The sequence below is a fragment of the Ornithodoros turicata genome, chromosome 4 (genome assembly GCF_037126465.1).
Source record: "Ornithodoros turicata isolate Travis chromosome 4, ASM3712646v1, whole genome shotgun sequence".
Taxonomy (NCBI): domain Eukaryota; kingdom Metazoa; phylum Arthropoda; class Arachnida; order Ixodida; family Argasidae; genus Ornithodoros; species Ornithodoros turicata.
In genome coordinates this window covers 82,109,091-82,129,214 of record NC_088204.1, presented here as the reverse complement: position 1 = coordinate 82,129,214, position 20,124 = coordinate 82,109,091, and the positions used below count along the sequence as shown (strand labels likewise).

The window sequence follows — 20,124 nt, the reverse complement described above, 5'->3', positions numbered from 1 at the left end:
ATATCGGTATTTCGATAGTTTTTACTCAGGTAACGAGTATCGGTATCGCGATACCATATTTCGGTAACGGGTACAACACTGCAGCGAAGGTACGACGAAACACCTTTCTATATACGTATTTTTTTTTCGCCAACATCAACATCAACACTTTTTCGAACAAACAAGCAGTTTATTGTTGTCTTTATAGCGTCGTTGTTCCCCAGATGCTAAGCACATCGTATAAACAGATCGTTGATGGAGGTCTGTTCATATTTGCATAGTACAAGGCATTTAGCTTATGCGTGGTAGCAGCTTTTTGCGATACTTTTTTTAGCGCATGCATGTTCAACTTACGCATGATACACTGAGCGCTAAAATGCGTGGTAGTTCCACAGGTTATACGACATAACGGGAAGTTAGAACTTGGTCCAGAATGTTCGTGTTCCCCATCAGGGTCAGCCCCTCGGTCTGAAAGCTCGCGGTTTTATTTGCTGAACCATATTCTTGATCTCCCGCGTGTACTTCTCCACTGTTGGTAAAGGTTTTAGACTCTCTTCAATGTTGTCCAGCATCAACGTAATATTATTGGTCGATTGCGCGAGATCCTTTGGAATGCAGTCCTTGATTCGATCGAGCCCCCCCATCACATCGGTCTTGATGTCAACTAAGCGCCCGTTGTGTTCCTGAACTAGTGCCTCGATTCCGTCGTACCTTTCAGTCGCGTTGAGCTGAAGTTCTGTCAGTGATGTTTTGACGTCCTTAAGACCGACTGCAACAGATTGCAAACCGTCGAGTTTGGTCAAAAACTCGTGGCGTCCCGTCAGAACGTCTTGCGTCAGCGCACTAACTCGGCCTAAGATAACATCTTCGGTTCTGTTCAGCCATTCAGCAATGTCCACCTCCAAGTTTTTGAGACGCTCGCTGTGTTCTTGCGCTTGAGCTTTCACCAGAGCGAAGCTTTCCGCCGATATCTTTTCAGATTCCACGAACGAAGCGTGAAAGTCTCGCAGACGATCTGCCACGGACGTAACCGTGTCGTGCATTTCAATACTCTGATTCCTCCAATCCTTTTGTTGCTGCGAAACACTTGAAACCTGTCGGACCAACCCGCCGATTTGTCCCGAAATCGATTCTTTCGTCTGGTTCAGCCATTCTGAAACTTCTTTCTGGAAATCTCCTTGTAGTATGGTCTGTCCTTGAAGCCTGGCCTCGATTAGGTCCAACCTTTCCGTTGTGTTGTCTTCACCTTCCTTTACGAACCTCCGAAGGTTTTCGAGGCTGCCCGTGACAGAATCAATTCCATTGATTCCTTGCATCGCCATTTCCTCCTGGCTAAGTTTCAGCGCTCGAACGTCACGCGACAGAGCCTCGGTTCCATTCGAAACTACCTCCTCTAGCTTCCATAGCCTCTCCAACACATCTACCTTCAAGTCCGCGATCATGTTATTAGAAATATCTCCGGTGTGGTTTACGTGACCACGGATAAGTGCTTCAGAAACATCCAATCTCTCCTTCGTTTCCATTTCCAGTCTGTCCAGTCTTTGAAATGCCTCAGCCTTCCAATTGGTAACGTCGTCAGAAAGACGGCGGATGTCAACTGAGAGAGCTTGGACAGTTCCGAAGATGTCCATCACCACCTTACTTAAGAACTGCGGCGACAAAACCGGTTGACGTTTGGGGTTTACGCTGAGCCGTCGATATCCTTTCACGGAAGTCGTCGTTTCCGTCGGCTGTGTGCTTGTACTTGCAGAGACTTCTACTGTGCTTGTACTCTTGCTTGTTGCAGAGGATTCGACTCCATCAGTAGTTTGTGTTTCTACATCGGCTGTTGCAGTGGCTGAGACGAGAGTCGACAGCTCAGACGCTGTTGCGTTCATGGTCGAGGAATCGACGTCAACCTGCGCATAATTTAACGTTGAGCGTTTTAGCGTACTCATTCATTTCAACGTTTTAGATGGGTGTGCAGGTGAGGCGTGTTAAAACAGAGACTTGGGCTCGTTGGTGATTTATACTAGGGAACAAGTGCAACGGAAGAAGCTTGTTCCGTCCGCGTCTGTCTTCCGTTGCGCTTGTTCTGTTGCGTTGTTTGTTTGTTTGTTTTTTACTTTTCCTTCCAATAGAATATTATGCATTGCAATGATGTCTCTCACGTGAATATACGGTTATATAGTGCTTAAAAACGCCATGGACTATTTTCGATGGCAGCCGGATTAAATGAATAACACCTGGATTATTTCAGATGGCACTCGGATGAAACTGAATTGGTGAGGGTGAGAAAACATGCAAGAGTGAAAGTGGCATGACTGAGAGAGTGGTTCGTTTGTCCCTTCAGATGACGCGCCTGTATTATCTCAGAAGGCACCTGGATTAATTCGGATGGCACTCGGACTAAAATGGGCGGGAAAACTTGTAGACGGATTCTGATGGCTTTTAATCTTATATCGGACCAACTGGGCTTTTATTTATCCATCTTTACGAAGTTTTAGGGAGGAGGTGCTACGCCACTTCAGCCTAAATGTGCGCTGCTATTGGGGACTGTCTCTTTGCAGGCACACTTTCAATAAAGGATTATTATGATTTTTTCTACCCTCCCCCCCCCCCTCCGCTTTTCTATCCTGTGCACTCCCACAGAGACACATTTGTTCTTACAGCCCTCAACGCATGTCGGCAACAGCTACGACAACGTGGCCGTGATAATGACCGCCCGTTCTCCGCGATTGCGATTCTGGGTAAACCACTGATTATACGCTCAAAGTATCCTTCCGCTTTCAATTCAAACAACTCACGTCCGTAGGTGTTGTCCCAAAAGCATCCGTCACTTCAGCGTCAATTCCCGCAGAGTAGGTTGATGTCAGGACCACCTGCAGAACCACGAAAGCCACAGCAGAATACGACATTGCAGGACCGAGTACAGGACAATGCTTCGAAAAATTTACGAAGTAATTGTCCGGCAGTTAACAACTGTCCGCTCAATATTCCGCAAATGTGACGTTCTTCCTATCTTTCACGAGGAAGTTTCAGCTGCTTCCTTCCTTTGCAGTCAGTTGATGTTTCTCGCAATGATGAAATGAGACATTGTGCGAGGGGATGTCATATGGCGATGTCTCAGCGTTTAACACAGGAAGACACCGATAAGCGATTTCTTTCACGAGACATTTGCCTGTGCGGTCGGGTGACTAATGCCTGTTCCGCACGAACATTTTGCCGGAACTTTAACTTCATTCTCATATCTCACATGTAATGGTGAATCACCACGGGTCATAGTCACGATTTATTTGTTGTAGTTGTTTACAGTGTCATGTATTAAGAGAGAGTCTGGCCATTAACGGGACCTGCATATACCCGAGGCGCCGAGCCCACTTTTTGAGGTATCTAGCCAATCGCAACAACAACAACAACATAGATGAATGGATGATGATGATGTGGGATGTTTCCCTGCGTTGAGTGCAGGACCCTACCCCATTCCAAAAAGGTTCACATGAAAGGATGCACGACGCACTAGAGACGTAAAGAGGCGAGGGAAACCGCTAGCCAATCGCAGGTCGAAACAAAGTTGCCTATTATTATACATTCATCCAGTGCTTATACCTCACCCTTATTTACTGGGTGCCACCATTTTGGAGAATTGAAACGGATATCACTGGTGACAGACCGAAACGACATTGTTTGCGCCCACTTTTATCAACGCCATCTGCATGGAGAGATGCAGATCCCCAGAAATTCACTACTGGGGGGGGGGGGGGGGTGCCGAGCTTACAAGGGGGGGGGAGGTTCATGCTTGGTGAAGCTTCCATTTGCGGAATTTTTCTTAGACACGGAAAGAATCGTGGCACAATGGTGACATATCTTCCAAGCTTTCCCGGTTTATTTGTACATGCTATTACTTTGGAACACAGTGCCTTTAGAATACAGATTCATTGTGAACGGCATTTCAACATTAAGGTGCATAATCACACGCACGACAAAGGAAAGAGACTAGCATCTTGTCAATGAACACCTAGCAACCAATGGTGAAAACCTTATAGAATACCTCGCTTGATATCGAGTTGGGGCAAATGGCTCTTGAGGATCCACATTGAGCTTGCGTGCCCGCACGCATTTTTGCTCGTATATGCGCGCAATATATGCATTGCACAGTCACTTTCAAATGATCGGGGGGGGGGGGGGGGGGGGGGGGGGGGTTCCAAAAATTCAGGGAGGGTGTACACCCCCCCTAACGGGGGTGTAGGGAAAACCCTGCTCAGAACTGCAGAAATGGTTGCTAGAAGAAGTGATTGGCCAAGAGAGCGGCAGAACTGCTTCTTCGTAATCATGTACAGTCAGTAGATGAAATGCCCAAAGATGCATGTACGAATAAAATTCAGTGATATAATGCAAAATCTTACGCATCAGTGGCTTCTTTCGTGGTATCTTCTCGAAATGGCGGTCTTCAATAGGCCTATATACGGTAGCGACGAAACGTGTCATTTTCGCGTAAATAATGATGGCAGAGCGAAAGTCGAAGCAGATTTTGCAGCTAGTTACAAGAATATACTCACAGAATAAAATCACGGTAGTTTGTAAATAAAATTTGTCACGAAATGCCCACCTCGCCGCTCCGAGAGCCATCGAACCATCCTCCGTTTTGGAGAAATGCTGGTGTCAAGGCGGCCTCCATGGAAAAAACGGCAACCAATGAAATGCGTCCAAGTTTGACTGACAGGTCGAGCCTCTTTTTTTTTAGGTTCCTCCTAATACCCAGCCTCCACCGATATTTGACGGCGTTGATATTTGAGCATACGTGCGACAAATACGGTATAGTATGAAACCGGCCTGTGACGAAGAGAGCCCGATTAAAGCGGGTTGGGACACTTTTAACGCACTCGTTGTACTGTACACCACAGCCGAGCAAAAAAAATTTTTTTTGTACGTGTCGCAGTTGACGTGATACGATGAGTCTTTGCGGAAACTTCACCGTCGTGCCACTCCTATTGGCTCGCGTAAGCACGTGACCTTAGCCCCTTGGTTTCCTTTTTGTGCGCAGCGCAGCCATTGGAGGAGAGCTCAATTGTTGTATTATCATATCTCACATCTAATGTTCCGCGTGTAATGGGGTAGTGTACTGCTCTTCAGTGGTGAATCACCTCAGGCCATACTCACGATTTATTTGTTGTTGTTGCTCCCACGTATTTCTATTACAGGCCAAACTCTATGTCCATGGATTCCCTGAAGCCCATGATCAAGAAAACGGAGAGTGCTGCCGGAAAACCACTCAGGGTGTCTAACACGTACGTGGCACCGGAGAAACCGAAAACCACTCTGTGGAGCAAAATAAAAGAAAAGTGAGGAAACAAACTGCTTTCTTTGTTGCAGACGTGTACAAGATACTCAAAAATGTATTTAAGATAAGATAATAAATACTAACGCTAGAATGTAATTAAGATAGAGTATAAATACATAAAAATTAAAGTAATTAAGATAGAGTACAGAATACTCCAAAAAGTATTTGAAATACAATTAAGATACTATTTGTCCTTGAATGAAAAAAGTCACCGGTCACTGGTCAATGCGGCAAGTTGCCGATATGCGACATGAATCACCTAAACCACGCGCACTATATGCGCTAGCCGCCGCTGTGTGATAGGAGTCATCTAAACACAAGTCCCAAAAAGATGACAAAGAGATACCACATAACTTAACTAAGCATATGTGTCCCAGAACAAAGCAAACTTCTAGCAAGTCCCTGCTCGGCGAGGTCAGAATTCGGTGTGTCCGCGCTTCAGGGCGCACATAATAGAACCCTCACTGGCCAAGGATTGGTACACACGGGGCAAGATCTCTAAATGGGGACTTCCAAGAAGGGCCAATGTCCGGGTCATGTTCGAGGGACTCGGGAAATTTCCACTGAACAAGCAAGGTAATGGGAAGACGAGACAGAGAAAGTTTAAGAGGGACATCCAAAATATGTAATTAGAGTATTGAGTAGAAAATACCATAAAATGTATTTTAAATAGAGTACAAATACACAAAACAAAAAGTATTGAGTAGAGTACCAAAATACCGCAAATTGTATTTAAAATACAGTATTTTAAATACAATACTCCAAATACGTACAAGTCTGCTTTGTTGTCATCGTAAGTAAAGTGCGCTGGGACTCTATACCTTTCGGAAAACAATGGAAACTCATCGAATGTTACTGGGACAGGCAAGTTTCATAAACCGAAGCTATGAGAGATCATCCGATATCAAGGAGGACAGCAAAACAGATTTTTTTTTTCGCTCTGTGTCACCATTTCTAGGCTCGTCTATATTCTCCAAAAATATCCGGGTTTTATCCAAAAAAAGCCCACTGGAGAGGATCTTTTTAAAAATATCCAGATTTTTTTCAACCGTCCTCTCAACAAGAAGAGGGCTCCAAGATCATAAGTTATATGCTCTGGAGATTGCGAAAATACATATATAATTGCCGCATTAAACTATCATACGCGATACGTTGCAGTGTTCGCCGTGGTTATTATCTTGGTTCGCCAACGAGATTCATCGGTAGAAAAAAAAAAGAATCTGCACTTTCCATTCTTGCTGACAGGTGTAATGTGAGCAGAAGTTAGAATTTCTAGAAAGGGTAACATTTCATCGAGCTTGGGAAGAAACAGAAAGAACTCTGTTCTCTCTCTTCCCGTTTCTCTCCTAAGGGAAACGTTGCCTTTTTTTGACGCAAGTATGAGATAGCTAGCTTTGTTCAGCAAATCATTTCAAACCAGATATGGAGGCACTATAGTTGGGCCTAGATTTTGACAAACAGTCGGAGAAGATGGGTCGGAAGTACGGATGAAGACGTCATCCGTATACGCTGCCCGGACCATCATCAGCATCACCGCTCGTGATCACGCATTACTTCTTCAGCTTGTTTTCCATTAAACGTTGTTCGGCCGTTACTGATCCCTTTTCCTTCCTTGGGTTTTGGGACCAAGTCTTTGACACTGACTTCGAGGCATAGACGTAGGGGGGGACCTGTGCGTAGACAGACACTTGGATACCTGGACGTAGACACAGATATGGAACATATAATTGGTACCTAACTCGGAGGCGAACGCTGATTTAAAAACGTATACTTGAGGACGCAGACATTGACGCAGACTTGGCGACATGGATGCTCAAACAGACACTTGGGGACGTAGGCTCCGGCAAGGACGTAGCTAGAGACTTGGAGACGTAGACGTGTGTTTTGGATGGACATAGAGAATGGCGTAGACGCTACACGCATGGATTAGCTGTCGGTACTTCAGTTGCAATACCTCTAGGAAGCACACAAGAAAGCCTTTCCTGAATGGGCAGAAGTAGAAGGAAAAAGTTAAATCTGAAAAGTTCTAAAAGTCGAGTTAAAAAGGTTACAAAGTCAAAAAATCAAAGTTGATGTTGCGCGTACCTGGCCTTTTGTAAACAGCCAACGCTACAATAAAACAAAGCGGGACCTTTCCGTGTGACGTTGAATTAAGATTGTCGTTCGCATCGCATCTGGACAAAGTCTCTAAAAAATCCGGATTAAAATGTGCGGATAAAATAAAATAAAAAAAATCCACCGGATAAAATCCAAACAACCCTGGAGGGGGACTTCTGTTAGTATCGCCAGGAACAATATTCCACCACAACCGAATACCATATACACTTTTCATTTCAGACTGACCGACCCGCTGTTCATCATCCGGGCCTTCATCACGCTCGCTTGCGTCATTGGCTTCACCTACCAGGCGACAGACTTCTTCGTCATGTATTTCAAATTCCCCACGACCACGAATATCCGCGTGGAGTCCATGAAGGACCTCGTCTTTCCAGCTTTCACCTTCTGCATCAGCAACTGGTAAAGTAATGCATCATGATCATCATTATTTGATGCAACAACAGACACGATGATGGTGCACATAACATAGGCTAAGCCTATGACATAGCGTTATACAGCTACATAGCTGCTCACTACGGTTCACTTATGCATTTTAACGTGGTAGTAGTAGTAGTAGGTGAGGCAATGAAACATGGATGGATCAACGCCACGCTTACGCCGGATTTGCTTGCACAACTCACGTCACGGTGTCGTAATACGGTATATTTTTATATTCTGCATTTCCCGCATAGGATCGACATGAGAAAGCTGTGTGCTGACGCGACTCTGAACCATCTGTGCAAAAGCAACGATACAATGGTGAGATTTCCATGGAGCTACGTATTTTATTAATTAATAAAGTTTTACAACGTGCCAACGAGGAAAAATAAGAAACTTTATCCGACACATAGAGACGATAATGATAATTATACAGAATTCCAGAAGTCTCAGGAAGCCGTATATATGACAATCGTGTCTTAAAAGTCTAGCGCATCTCGAGACAATATATAGCGAGTTTGTAGATCATTTCGGCATACTCTATAACGTTAAAGAGACGGTCGCATCCAGAAAGCCATCTATGAAACCGATACTACTACGTTCGGCCAACAATCTACCTGGCGACGTTTTTTGTCTGAAAGGTGCTTGTCCGTCGCCATCAGTCGCGCAAGGACCTACTGATTGGATAGCACCAGAGAACGGGCCTTCGGCGTCCTAAAGTGACAAACAAGCAAACCAGTTAGCGGATTGCACCGCGATGACGTCAAAACGACTCTGGCGACTAGTTGCGCGCGTTGCGTGAAGTCGCGTCGCGTCGAGTGAACCACTTCCATCATGGCGCGTTTTAGGCGTCAGGTTAACGACTTGGTTTGAAAAAAAAAATGGTCGTGACTGAAGCGCTTTCTGTGCTCTTTTAATTCTACGTGACGCACCACACGTGTCACACATACGCACAGAAAGACACGGCATCTACCAATCAAGTTGGACTGAGCGGATTGCATTGGCTGCGCTTGACTTGCTTCGTCCTTCAAAGTAGACATTGTACAGCTTTTACTTTATACGACAGATAGTGCCACAAGCGGTTGCGCGAGTACGCGCGGTTCCGCATAAAACTGTGCGTGCGCCATGGGATTGCAGTGTGCCGGCGTGGAGTACGCAAATGTCTAGCCGCTATATACAGGGTGTCCCAGCTAAGTGTATACAGATTTTTTAAAAATATATATAACACTTTTTCCAAGATGAAATCAATTGCAATATAGCATATGCTGAAGGGCACTCCCTAGGAGGGCATTAGCAAAGTCCAAAGGCAATGTCTTAATTAACTTTCATTAATTAACTTGTTAATTATAAAAGCTACAAAGTTGTCCCAATGAGAACATCTGTTCCTTTCGGTCACCTGATATCGTAGCCGTTTTCAGAACAAAAATCCGTTCGATAGATCGCCCGCAAAAAATTAGTGAAGGAACACCATTTTTTACTTTATTTTGTTCATTGCGCATCCTCGCAGACGCGTATTTCCTTCATCCCCAACGTGAGAGGGGGAAGGAGCACAGTGCCGCCTCATGCGTCGAAGATGAGCTTTAACTTGCGGAAACAAAACAAAAACAAATGTATCGGGTAACTCTATCGGAACTAGCCTTATCTTGGGTTGCATGTCCTGTTTCCTTTTAATCTTTTTCGAGGACGCGAGAGGCGATAGTGTGCTCTTTCTGTCTCTCACATTGGGGATGAAGGAAAGAGGCGTCTTCTAAGAAGCGCAATGAACAAAATAAAGAAAAAAACGGCGTTCCTTCACTAATTTTTTGCGGGCGATCTATCGAACGGATTTTTGTTCTGGAAACGGCTACGATATCAGGTGACCGAAATGAACAGATGTTCTCATTGGGACCACTTTGTAGCTTTTATAATTAACGAGGTAATTAATGAAAGTTATCTAAGACATTGCCTGTGGACTTTGCTAATGCCCTCCTAGGGAGTGGCCTTCAGCATATGCTATATTGCAATTGATTTCATCTTGGAAAAAGTGTTATATATATTTTTAAAAAATCTGTATACGCTTAGCTGGGACACCCTGTATACTAGAACTTCCTGTTGGCAAGCTGAAGATCTACGAAATGCTAACGACGTTTTCGTTCTGTTCCAAAGCTGCCTCCAAACGCGATCTTGGCCGCTGTACGAGAACACAACAACTTGGAATCTCTGGCTTTCGACACGAAAGACGTCATCAAAAGTTGTCACATGAAGCCGACGAGCGGTTGTGACCCGTTTGACTGTGACACGGAGTGAGTATACGAATTCGGATTGGATCCGGAATTTGGCCGTCTCCTCTAATATCATTCATATTATTAGTGCTCAGCACTCCCTATGTATTCAAAACACTAGAAGCGCACACGTACAAAAAATAAACGAAGAAGGAGAAGAAGAATATGAGGAAACGAAAGTAGGAAAAAGCGGTCAGGAGGCAGTCTTATCTCCTAGCCACATTTGATTCGTGCAGCAAGCTCACAAGCGCCTACTTTCTATAGTCGCGTTCTGCCCAAGAACGGCACGTTGAATCCCCTATTGGCCGCGTCATGTAGTCACAACTAGTCGCCTCATGTCCAGTTCCCACTTGATGGTGTTGGCCATATCACGTCGAGACTGGGAGGTACCTGGGTTCGAATCCCGGTGCCGGCTGCGCTGTCTGGGCTCTCTGTCAGACATATGTCTGCACGGCACCCTTAGAAGTCGGCCCAGGGCGCACAATCCCCCACCGCGTTAGTCGTGACGTTGCCCACTTCTGTGAGGCCGGCAATGGCAAGTTATTTCAGCAGCACCAGTTGGTGACGCCCGATGCGTATGACGACGTCGAGGAGAGGTAAGAAAAGAGCACGTTTTGCGTGTTCTCAATAGGGAGAGCTCTCCGCTATGTCTCGCAATTGATGAGACTCTTCCGGATATTTCCTCGGTGCGCTCTCCTTTTAGTGTTTTCTGTGGGCCCTCCACGTAGTGAATGCGTTTTGATGCATCTCACCGCGTTGAACTTTTAATTATCTCAATGGCGCGAGCGTCAGCGAATCACAGTACGTAATCCGAAAAATCTGCCGCGTCAACGGCGAAGACCAACAGGCGAAAAACGAAAAGGTGTGCTTTGTACATGTCGGCCGTTCAACCTTGCGAAGATCCTAGGACTGTTGTCGAACGCTGCCCACCAGATGCAAGGCCTTCGTTGCAGAGCACCTGCGCTCCACCTGTGTGGTGATGGATCTCTATAAGTGCTCACCGCATCATGATCCCCTCATCCCCTCCCCCCCTCTTCTTCCCTTTCTTTTTTTTCAAGGAATAGCAAGTCGGCTTCTGCCTGGCTGACCTTTCCTTTTTGCCTGCCTCTTTTTTTTTGTAATAAACATATCCCCCCCCCCATCCCATCACAATGCGCAATAGGGCAGTGTACCGCCTCAGCGGCGGTGAATCGCCTACATCATCATCCAATGTGTATGTGTGTATGCGCGCGCGACGCCTGTCTGCGTGTGTCACCTCATTGGACAAAAGAACATCGGTCTTGCGACCTCTTGCGGACGCAACAAAACGCTGTGAAGAAAGTTCGTCTAACGGTTGTCTATTTTCCTTTGCGTCTGCCCTCTGAGAACGGCGGATATGAGCGTCTACTTCCGCCGTCTGCAAGCGTCGAAACCGACATCGCGTCGGGCGCCATCAAGTGCGAAGTGGGCATCACACGTTGCTCTACGCCGTGTGTGCCGACGCCAAAACCGCAGGAGCGATAGGAACCCCGTAGGTGGGACCTGGTAGCGCTGCAGTATATTCTTCCAGCGGAGAAATTCCATTGTAACCTGGTTATAGGTTGACCGACTAAATTTCAGGTTGAACGCTGAGCACAAGCGCTGCATGTGTCTCTGAGAGTGATGTCATAACCCACGTCATCTAAACAGCATTGTTCACTATGCAGGTGGTACAAGTCATTCGTAAGGTACCCGGATAGCTACTGCTACACGCTAGACTACAACAGGATCACCAACGAATCACACGCATTAAAAAGATGTCGATATCCTTGGGACTACGGTACGTTTATATTGCATCTTGCACGACGACGATTTGTTAAATATTTTCGATGGCCATCAACTCCCTTTGATTTGAAAGCTGTAACCTTTTGGGAGAAAAAGTGAAATGCTACCCAAGTGTATAGTAAGGCTGTTTAAATGTCGACAAAGGTTAAATGTTGGTTATCCATCACTTCAACGTCAGGCGTAGACGACATTGTCGATCTTATATTCACATATATTTGCTTCTGGGAATGCTTTGAGCGGCATCATCATTTTCATATTTTTACCGTATAGTGGTTCTTTACACCATCAGAAAAGTTGCCAGATTGCATCCCCGTTTTCGGGAAAATCGATTTGTCGATTGATGGAACATCCTCGATGTGCTGTGGCTCTGTAATCTGGGCCTTCTCTGTAGGTATACAGGGAGTCCCACAGAAAAGGGGCAGGGGCTAAAGAAGAAACGGGGTGCTCTACACTGATGGAACCAACTGTACGTGCTTGGCAGTTGTGTGGTCTATCCAAAAATATTTTTTCATCGCCCCTTGTCAATTAATTAGCGGTAATTAATTTTCTAACTTTTTAATTATCGGTTCTCGCTCTCCGATGTCAATGAGGAAGTTGTACATATCGAAAAAGACACAACTGATGTGGTTGTGTCTTTTTCGGTGTTGTGTATTTTTCGGTGGAACACCCTGTATAATAAATACGTAGACGCTCAAGCATTGCTTTGGATAGCATGCCTGGAGAATTAATCGCTTCGCACGTTCAACTTAACGGCACGAAACAGCTGAACGAGTCGTTCAGGCTAACGAAACGAGCATCTTTATTGATGCTTTGCTGTGTTAGCGCGGCGAAGCAAGAGAATGTTATGGAACTATTCGAGAGAATCTACCTCAGGAAATGTACAGAATGTTTTGCTCTTCACATTCATTACAACGTCAACACTACTCTCTCGTCCAGTTGAAAGGCATCCTGACGCCGTTGTGTATTGTGATGTCACCGCCCTGTCTGTCTGTCTATCTATCAATCAATCAATCAACCAATAAGATGACATCGCTGACTTAATTGCTCGCTATAGGAGCCCTATTCTGCTCAACCAAATTTAGCCTCCGTAGAAAATCCCAGAGAGCATGCACGAGCAGCGCCTGGGGTTACCTAGCGGTTTCGGAAGGCATAACAGCAGCAGGAACAAGAGTGCGAGTATATGGTCTTGGACGAATTTCAATATATATTGCTTCCGTGATTGAGGCCTAACGTTCTGTGTGCCGTAGAAATGAACTCCACCATCGGCTGGACGGCAGGACACACCCTCGTGGTGGACCCGTACGGAGCGGACGCTTCGGTCCACGAACACGACACCAACTCGGCTGAACAAGCGCATTCCTTGTTCTTTGAACCTCAATCGCGCTACATCATACTTGTGGAACAGGTACTACTAGGTCGTTCATGTTTTCCCTACTACTACCTTGTAACCAACATCTTGCAGCAAACAACTCTGGCACTGCCAAAGCCCTATCAAACGAAATGTGTTCACTACGAGGTGTGGAAGAGGACCAGCCGTTTTTACGGCATGATGACACAGAATGTGAGTGGAAGCACCATTACACATCAACGTCTTTTCTGTCTACTATAATCGAAACAACGAGATGCCAAGAACGCTAAAAATCTCCCTAAACGTGACCTCTGCACTTGCATGCCACTAGCATAACTATATAGAGTAAAAACGATCTCCACGAACATGAAGCTAATTTTGAACAAGTGCAGTCACTAGAAAGCAGTGATGGCCAGTAGTTAACTACATGTAGTTAAACTACTAGTTAAACTACCTGATTGTAGTTAAAAAGTAGTTATCAACTACTTGCAGAAATGTAGTGTGCAACTACTAGTTAAACTACTATTTTGAGTAGTTAACTACAGTACTTAGGTTACTGCAGGCGCCACTACTTCCGATTTTGCCGCAAGCTTTACGGCACGATTGTGCTTCCGACTTTTACCTTCAGCTACTTGTTTGATGAGAACGGAGGTGCAGAACAATTGTGCCGTGCATGTGTACTAAATCTTCCCTTTTATCCCTGCTTATGATTCATATTTGGGTGTCCAAGAACACTATAGAATGGGATTGGTGTTGATGGACAACGCTAAGTAGTTAGAGATTTAGTTAAAATACATTGCAGTAGTTAAAGAAGTAGATTTAACTACCTCCCCTGAAAAGTAGTTGAACTACTAGTTAAACTACTCGATCGCGAAGTAGTTAGTAGTTATAGTTAAACTACTGTAGAAGTAGTTAGTGGCCATCACTGCTAGAAAGTTCTACTCTCTATGCATTTCAGGCGCAGAATTAATGCGATGATCAACTGATGATTATGTTTGGTGTTTTTATGGCGCATGAGCAACTTAGGCCATAAATCAACCATAAATATAATAGGCCATAAATCAATGAATTAGGTTGATCAACTAATTGAGTCATATTTACGGCATAATAATAATTGTGAGCAGATTTACACGCAAGCCGAATCGGCCTATATTCGTGTGGAGGTGTCCGTGCCCATTTCATCGAACTCCATTTCGTTGAGCGACGCATCAGGAAAAGCGTCAGAATGCAGCTAGTATACAAGACGCGCAGAGCAGAAGAGCAGAGGTCGGTACTTGTGACTCTCGCTCGATCACTTACTCGCTGCTCCATTTATTCACTTATGCTCACTCCTCACTCAGTCCTCCGTTCGCTCACCTCATTCCCCCGTAAAACAAATGCAGGCGCTTTGACCATGGTCTTATGGGCTGCCCTCGTAACTTCAGGATGTCGAGAAGGACGTAATGGACTATTATGATGATCAATCGTGACACTGGGGAGGGATGGCTGATCTACACAGCACCCGCAATAATACAGACACTTTAGTCACCCACTCAGCTCAGAGATAACTCGAGTGATCTGTAATGGGTAGAATATTCCCAGCAAAATAAACAGCAATTATATGAATATATACTTGAGAGTTTATTATACATTCGATGGAACATCCCGAAACATTTGTTGGTGACATGCGGGGTAGGCCTAGGGATAATTTCCGATGTACTGGGCTGGAAGCAGCTTTAGTACCGCGTACGCAATCTCTCCGCACGCTTGGCTTTGCGTACAGCGCGTGCGGACATGCTGCCTTCTTGCGTATGCTACAACTCTAATGTTTAATTCCCTCAAATTGCTACCGTCGTGACCAGGATCAAAACCACAATCTTGAGCTCAGTAGACCAGAATGGTACCGATTAATTTTTCTCAGTACTCTAACTTAATAACCAGATTGACAGATATGTACGATGATTACAACTGAGAGGTTGGTTTGTGAGAAACGTCTATGGGTAATGGGTGACGAGTCCGTGCTATGCCCACAGGCGGCGCCACCTACGCGTACGACGGCAAGGACAGACAGTGCCCCCTGCCGACAACGAGAAGGAAAAGTATACTACTGTCGTGCTTGCTGTTTTTCATTTGGAACAGTCTTTGATTATTTTCAGATGGATTAGGTAATGTCCTACACAATGCTGGTCAGAACACCGAAAGAATGGGAAATGAGACAATGGAAAGCTTGTGAATGTGTCAGATCATTCAATTGTACGGAACCTCTATGGCTGCACCTGTAACAAACACTGCGTATCACCCACAGCTGTGCTACGAACAATGTCGGATGAAAAAATGGCACGAGAAGTGTGGCTGCATCTCCAGCCGGTACGCGTACCGTGACCTTTACGGAGCCCCCATCTGTAACACCGCACGGACGCGTAAGCTTTTCTCTAATGAGTGAGAATCAAGCTTATCAAAGAGAATCGTGGCGATACCAATATGTTTCCCTTCCAGAGCACTGCGCAAAGGTAGACGTCAAGGAAAAGTTTACCAAGAAGTGCCTAAAAAAATGCAGACAGCCTTGCAAGTGAGTAGCTCAGCCCCGCAAGACGGTTGATCTATATAGGCGGAGAGTTTTCAATCAAGGGGGCCAGGGCACAACGTCACCCCCTTTCATGCACAGAGGTCGGGCAGGGTGTCGGAAATTCCGAGTTGCGAAGTTGTGAAACAAATTTTGACAGGATTTTCATGATCACTCGCATGAAACACGCGATCCTTAGGATATCCCTCGAAACGTTAATCTTGAGTGTCAGCTAGGTAGATTTCCCGGAGCGCCCCCCGTCGGCGCCTATGGGTTGAACATAGGAGGTGCCCTGCGAACCATCCCAGCAAAATAAGAGAGCGGTATTAATATTTCCAGCTCCGGGCGCCGGATTCACACCCAGCGACAGTGAGTGTGGGTGTAGTATCGGTAGGCACTTATTTCGGTTCTGCTGAATGGGCCAAAAATCAGCTACGTGAAAAAAAAAAAAATACAGAGGCGCCACGGCTGGAGTTGGCAGAGGGCGCCGAATTATGTCAGGCCGGTACTGCAGTAGTTGAGGGGAATTGGTTTTAGCTTCTATGATAAGGGGCAGCGTTACCTCAGCAGGTCAAAGAGGGAACTCTGCCATTTTGAGAGCGTTTTTTTTTTGTTTTTTGTTTTCACTTCATGGGTACATCTGTCCAGGATTTATACCGAAACTACGACTATGCAAACAGGCTGTAATACTGAAACCGAGAAACTAGCGCTGACCTCACAAGGCCGGCCCCTCTAAGCGTCACTTTTCGGTGGACGTCTCCTCTCATTGTTTCAACCATGAATCAAGTTGCGTCGTGTGTTTCAGGGAAATAACTTACGAGGTGCAAATTACCGCTCAAGGGCAGAAGGAAATATCAGATCCAGAAGAGGTAAGAATGCATGCCAACTGTCTCTGACTGAGTATGAATCAGATCCGCGCATCTTGGTAGTAAATGACAGAGCGCTGTCTAGCTTGTCCCCGCGGGTGCAAGCCGATATCCGCAGAACATTTTCGGAATCCGATAGAGTGAAAATAATCGTTGGAGTGTGCAGATATGAACATCTAGCGCATCGGTAGCCGATCGAAATGCGAAGAAAAAGGATCATGCTTCCCGTAAACTCGCATTCGCAGCACGACTCCCCCGTTGTGCTTGTGCTGCGGCATCGCGTAAGGTGGGATTCCTTTCGTGTCTCCCCCTTGACCTCCGCCCCCTTAGCTACCCCCTGTTGACGCTCTTCGTCACTCTCTGTCCCTCGCCTTTGTCGCCTTGCAGCAGCATCCGCAGCCAAACGAGTCTTGAGGGCTTCCTCCGATCCCGCATGGCGGCGACGTCTCGCAACCTCAGCCTTTTTTCGCTGCCGCTCCTCCGCACAGCTTTCTACTCACGGCGCGCCCGCGCAGACAAGTCTGACCCTGTCGACCACCACAGCCGCACTGCAGGCGCGACGTGGCGCGCTCTCCACGCGCCCTCTCCTGCTCTCCCCCACGGAGCCTCTCTCCACTTCCGCGGCTACAGACAGACCACGCCGCGATTCTTTCGTGGTGGGGACTCTAATGCTAACGCATTAAAAGCAGTATATCCGTCCAAACAACAAGAAATCCGTAAGTGTACCGTAGACCGTACCGTCTTTCCGGAGTCGTTTTCTAACCAGGTACCCTCGAACCCAGGATAGCGTTTACTTTCTCTCACACTTAATAGACGACGCCGGTTCCGCAAAAAGAGGTATATTGTGTTGCCCACTACGTACAATAAGCGTACCGGAGTAGCCGGCCAAATGTAGAATTGGGCCAACATCTCCACGTTTTCTTTATTTTACCAACCAACCAAGTTCTTATGCCGCGTCGCGCCCTCCACGCGTCCCCTCCTCCTCTCCCCCCCCCCAGGGCGCCTCTCTCCACTTTCGTGGCTACAGACAACCCACAGACCACGCCGCGATTCTTTCGTAGCGAGGACTCTAATGCTAACGCATTAGTAACGTGACAGTTTATTCTCGATAGCTCTATTTGCATTGCACACCCGAATTAAGTTGCCGGCGTCCTCAATGAGGTTCGATCCTTCTATCCTCTTTCTGCGCAGCGAAAATGTGTTGATGACTGTGTCCTTCATTTGAACTGCTGGCAGTGTGATGTTTTGTGTAATACACGGCTACAAAGACTCCTGAAAAAAGAATGCGTTAGCATCTGTAATGCGTGTAGAATGTGGATTTTCTGTCGACCGACTGGGGGGCAACGTGGCATAGATCGCCCTTGTGATGAGCGCAGTGACAGGTCAGGCTCTTTGATATTTTAGTACATTGGGTGATAATTTGTACTTTGTTTCTCACACCCAGCTCGATGAGTCCGAGGGTCCACGAAAGTAAGCGGGTTTCACTTCGAATTCCGCATGCACAACTTCAGTGCCATCCACAACAGTGACGGAAAGTTTTAACGCGAGTTTTTGTCTGTGCAGTTACACGAGTACGAGGAACTTGACCTTCAACATTAACCTTCTGTTCGCTAGCGAGAAACACACGATATTGCAGCACTTAAAGAAATTCACCGTAAGTAATTTTGATGACCTTACTCCTGTGTCGGAAACGCAGCACATAAAAGTAAAGTCAGCACGCCTTAACGAAGCTCTCAAATTGTAGCTTTCCGTCGCAACATCTCGGCTTTCGATGCATGGCAACCCTCGCTCGTTACTCGGCCTTGGGAATTAGCCGACTGCGGCTTTCAGTCAACCATATAAACGCCATAAACCATAAACGCAGTTTCTGACTCCACAAGCGGCCGTGTGTTTCTGCGAGGTCTCGGTGGTACTACACAGAGTTCCTCAAAGAGCCTCATCTATCGATGATTCTAGCAGAGCTATTACATTGTCGACCTGTCGTCGGTTCGCGTTCACGAAGTGGGGTAGGGTCCTGTGGCTACCACGGGGAAACATCCCATATCATCATCACTTCTCCTTCGTTTATTGTTGTTGTTGTTGTATTCCATCGTCGTGGGCATTGAGCTCTTGCTCTAGAACTTGCCTCAACTCCCGGATGTCTTTTTTTATCTCTCTCTATTACAGTTCATCGAGGTATTCGGTTACCTAGGAGGTTATGTCGGCATCTGGCTGGGCATGTCCTTCTTTTCCGTCCTGGATTCCCTCATACTGTACATCAGAGACAGGCAGTTAAAAAAACTGGAGGACAACAAAGTACACCCGGAACTCTCAGAGTAAGTCGATGCAAGAGGTGATGGCATAGCGTCCTCTCTGATCACAAGGAAGGAAGGTCCAAAAGCGCCCGCCATATCAACTGGGGGCATGCATCTCGGTAGTAACCGATAGAACGCTATCTAGCCTTTAGACTGTGAATGTCTACAGTGACATGCTCCAAAGGGGTTTGCGGAGCCCCAAGAGGTTACCACACGCGTTGAAAATTGGCACCGCCAATGTGAAAACTCATCCGGCTGAGACGTCACGGTATCCATCAGTGAGATGTCAAGAGAACCGATACGTCTCCCTACTCCGAGGTTAGAGCTCAACGGCAAAGTTTCCGTAAGGTCTGTACTTCGCCATCTACGCCGCACAAAATAAAATAAAATAAAATAAATTATCTTCCCCACTACTCTGCACGGTGCGTTGCGTGGTGCAGTGGGAGACAAAGTGTCACAGCACCGTTAATGTTACTCCAACCATGTGTAAACAAACCTTTGTGTGCCACGTCTCTAAGTCCCGGTTCTTTATTTTTTTCAGCTTACAAGAGCCCAAGGAAACTGACACCAGGACGGCCTTTTTCTAACATGAGCACCTCGCCGAGTGATATGGACGTGTGGCAGCACGGGGACTTCGTCAGTGAATGACATACAATGTACGATACAAAGTAATGCGGATGCTTCGATAGTCAGCATTGAGACAGCTTGGCGTCGGAACATTGGGAGATGATACCTCAGTGTCTGAAATTATCAATTGTTATGCTGTCACAATTTGTTGCAACGGCGTTACTGCAATTAACTGTTACATATTTGAGCGACCCGAAGTGAAACGAAATAAATAAAAAAAAAATCACTGGACGATTACGACCGTCGGTAATGCGAAATTTCAGCGTAGCATGTCATCATTGACCATGACAAACAAGGAAATCATGTTTCTTGCCCTACCTTACAGCTCTTCCCGAAGTCAGCCCAAGACGTACGTGCACTAACCTCTCATTGTCACTCGTTCCTGCTCTTCATCTGTCCACAGTTACTTAGCGGTGGGGAATAACAGCAACCTGCCCCCACAGCTACATGTGGAGAAAGCTATTCGTGCTCCAGAGCTATACGAAGAAGGTCTAAATTACTGTGCTCAACTATTGCGACTATTTTGTGAAATAATGCAATAGTAAAGTC

At 46.1% G+C, this 20,124-nt stretch overlaps 2 protein-coding genes across 2 annotated transcripts; one reads left to right on the top strand and one right to left on the bottom strand.

Moving 5' to 3' along the window:
• Positions 1-148: 148 nt before the first annotated feature.
• LOC135393557 (uncharacterized) lies at positions 149-3,070 on the bottom strand. Its single transcript, XM_064623967.1, has 2 exons — positions 2,766-3,070; positions 149-1,877 (listed from the first exon to the last, which is right to left on the bottom strand). The coding sequence occupies exons 1-2, from the start codon at positions 2,874-2,876 to the stop codon at positions 435-437; spliced, it is 1,554 nt and encodes a 517-aa protein (XP_064480037.1). The 5' UTR covers positions 2,877-3,070; the 3' UTR covers positions 149-434.
• Positions 3,071-5,801: 2,731 nt separating this feature from the next.
• Positions 5,802-19,789, top strand: LOC135392590 (amiloride-sensitive sodium channel subunit alpha-like). The gene is made up of 14 exons (XM_064623296.1): positions 5,802-5,875; positions 7,637-7,816; positions 8,089-8,155; positions 9,980-10,116; positions 11,781-11,893; positions 13,146-13,303; positions 13,361-13,459; positions 15,531-15,645; positions 15,722-15,794; positions 16,594-16,657; positions 18,099-18,124; positions 18,218-18,308; positions 18,821-18,969; positions 19,490-19,789. Exons 1-14 carry the CDS (start codon positions 5,802-5,804, stop codon positions 19,533-19,535), a joined length of 1,392 nt encoding a protein of 463 aa, XP_064479366.1. The 3' UTR covers positions 19,536-19,789.
• Positions 19,790-20,124: the final 335 nt, after the last annotated feature.

Coding starts and splice junctions, on each gene's coding strand:
- LOC135393557 (XM_064623967.1), bottom strand. CDS start 2,876: ATGTCGTATTCTGCTGTGGCTTTCGTGGTTCTGCAGGTGGTCCTGACA. Junction 1,878..2,765: donor TTGGGACAACACCTACGGAC/GTGAGTTGTTTG, acceptor AATTATGCGCAG/GTTGACGTCGATTCCTCGAC.
- LOC135392590 (XM_064623296.1), top strand. CDS start 5,802: ATGGGGACTTCCAAGAAGGGCCAATGTCCGGGTCATGTTCGAGGGACT. Junction 7,817..8,088: donor ACCTTCTGCATCAGCAACTG/GTAAAGTAATGC, acceptor TTTCCCGCATAG/GATCGACATGAGAAAGCTGT. Junction 8,156..9,979: donor GCAAAAGCAACGATACAATG/GTGAGATTTCCA, acceptor TCTGTTCCAAAG/CTGCCTCCAAACGCGATCTT.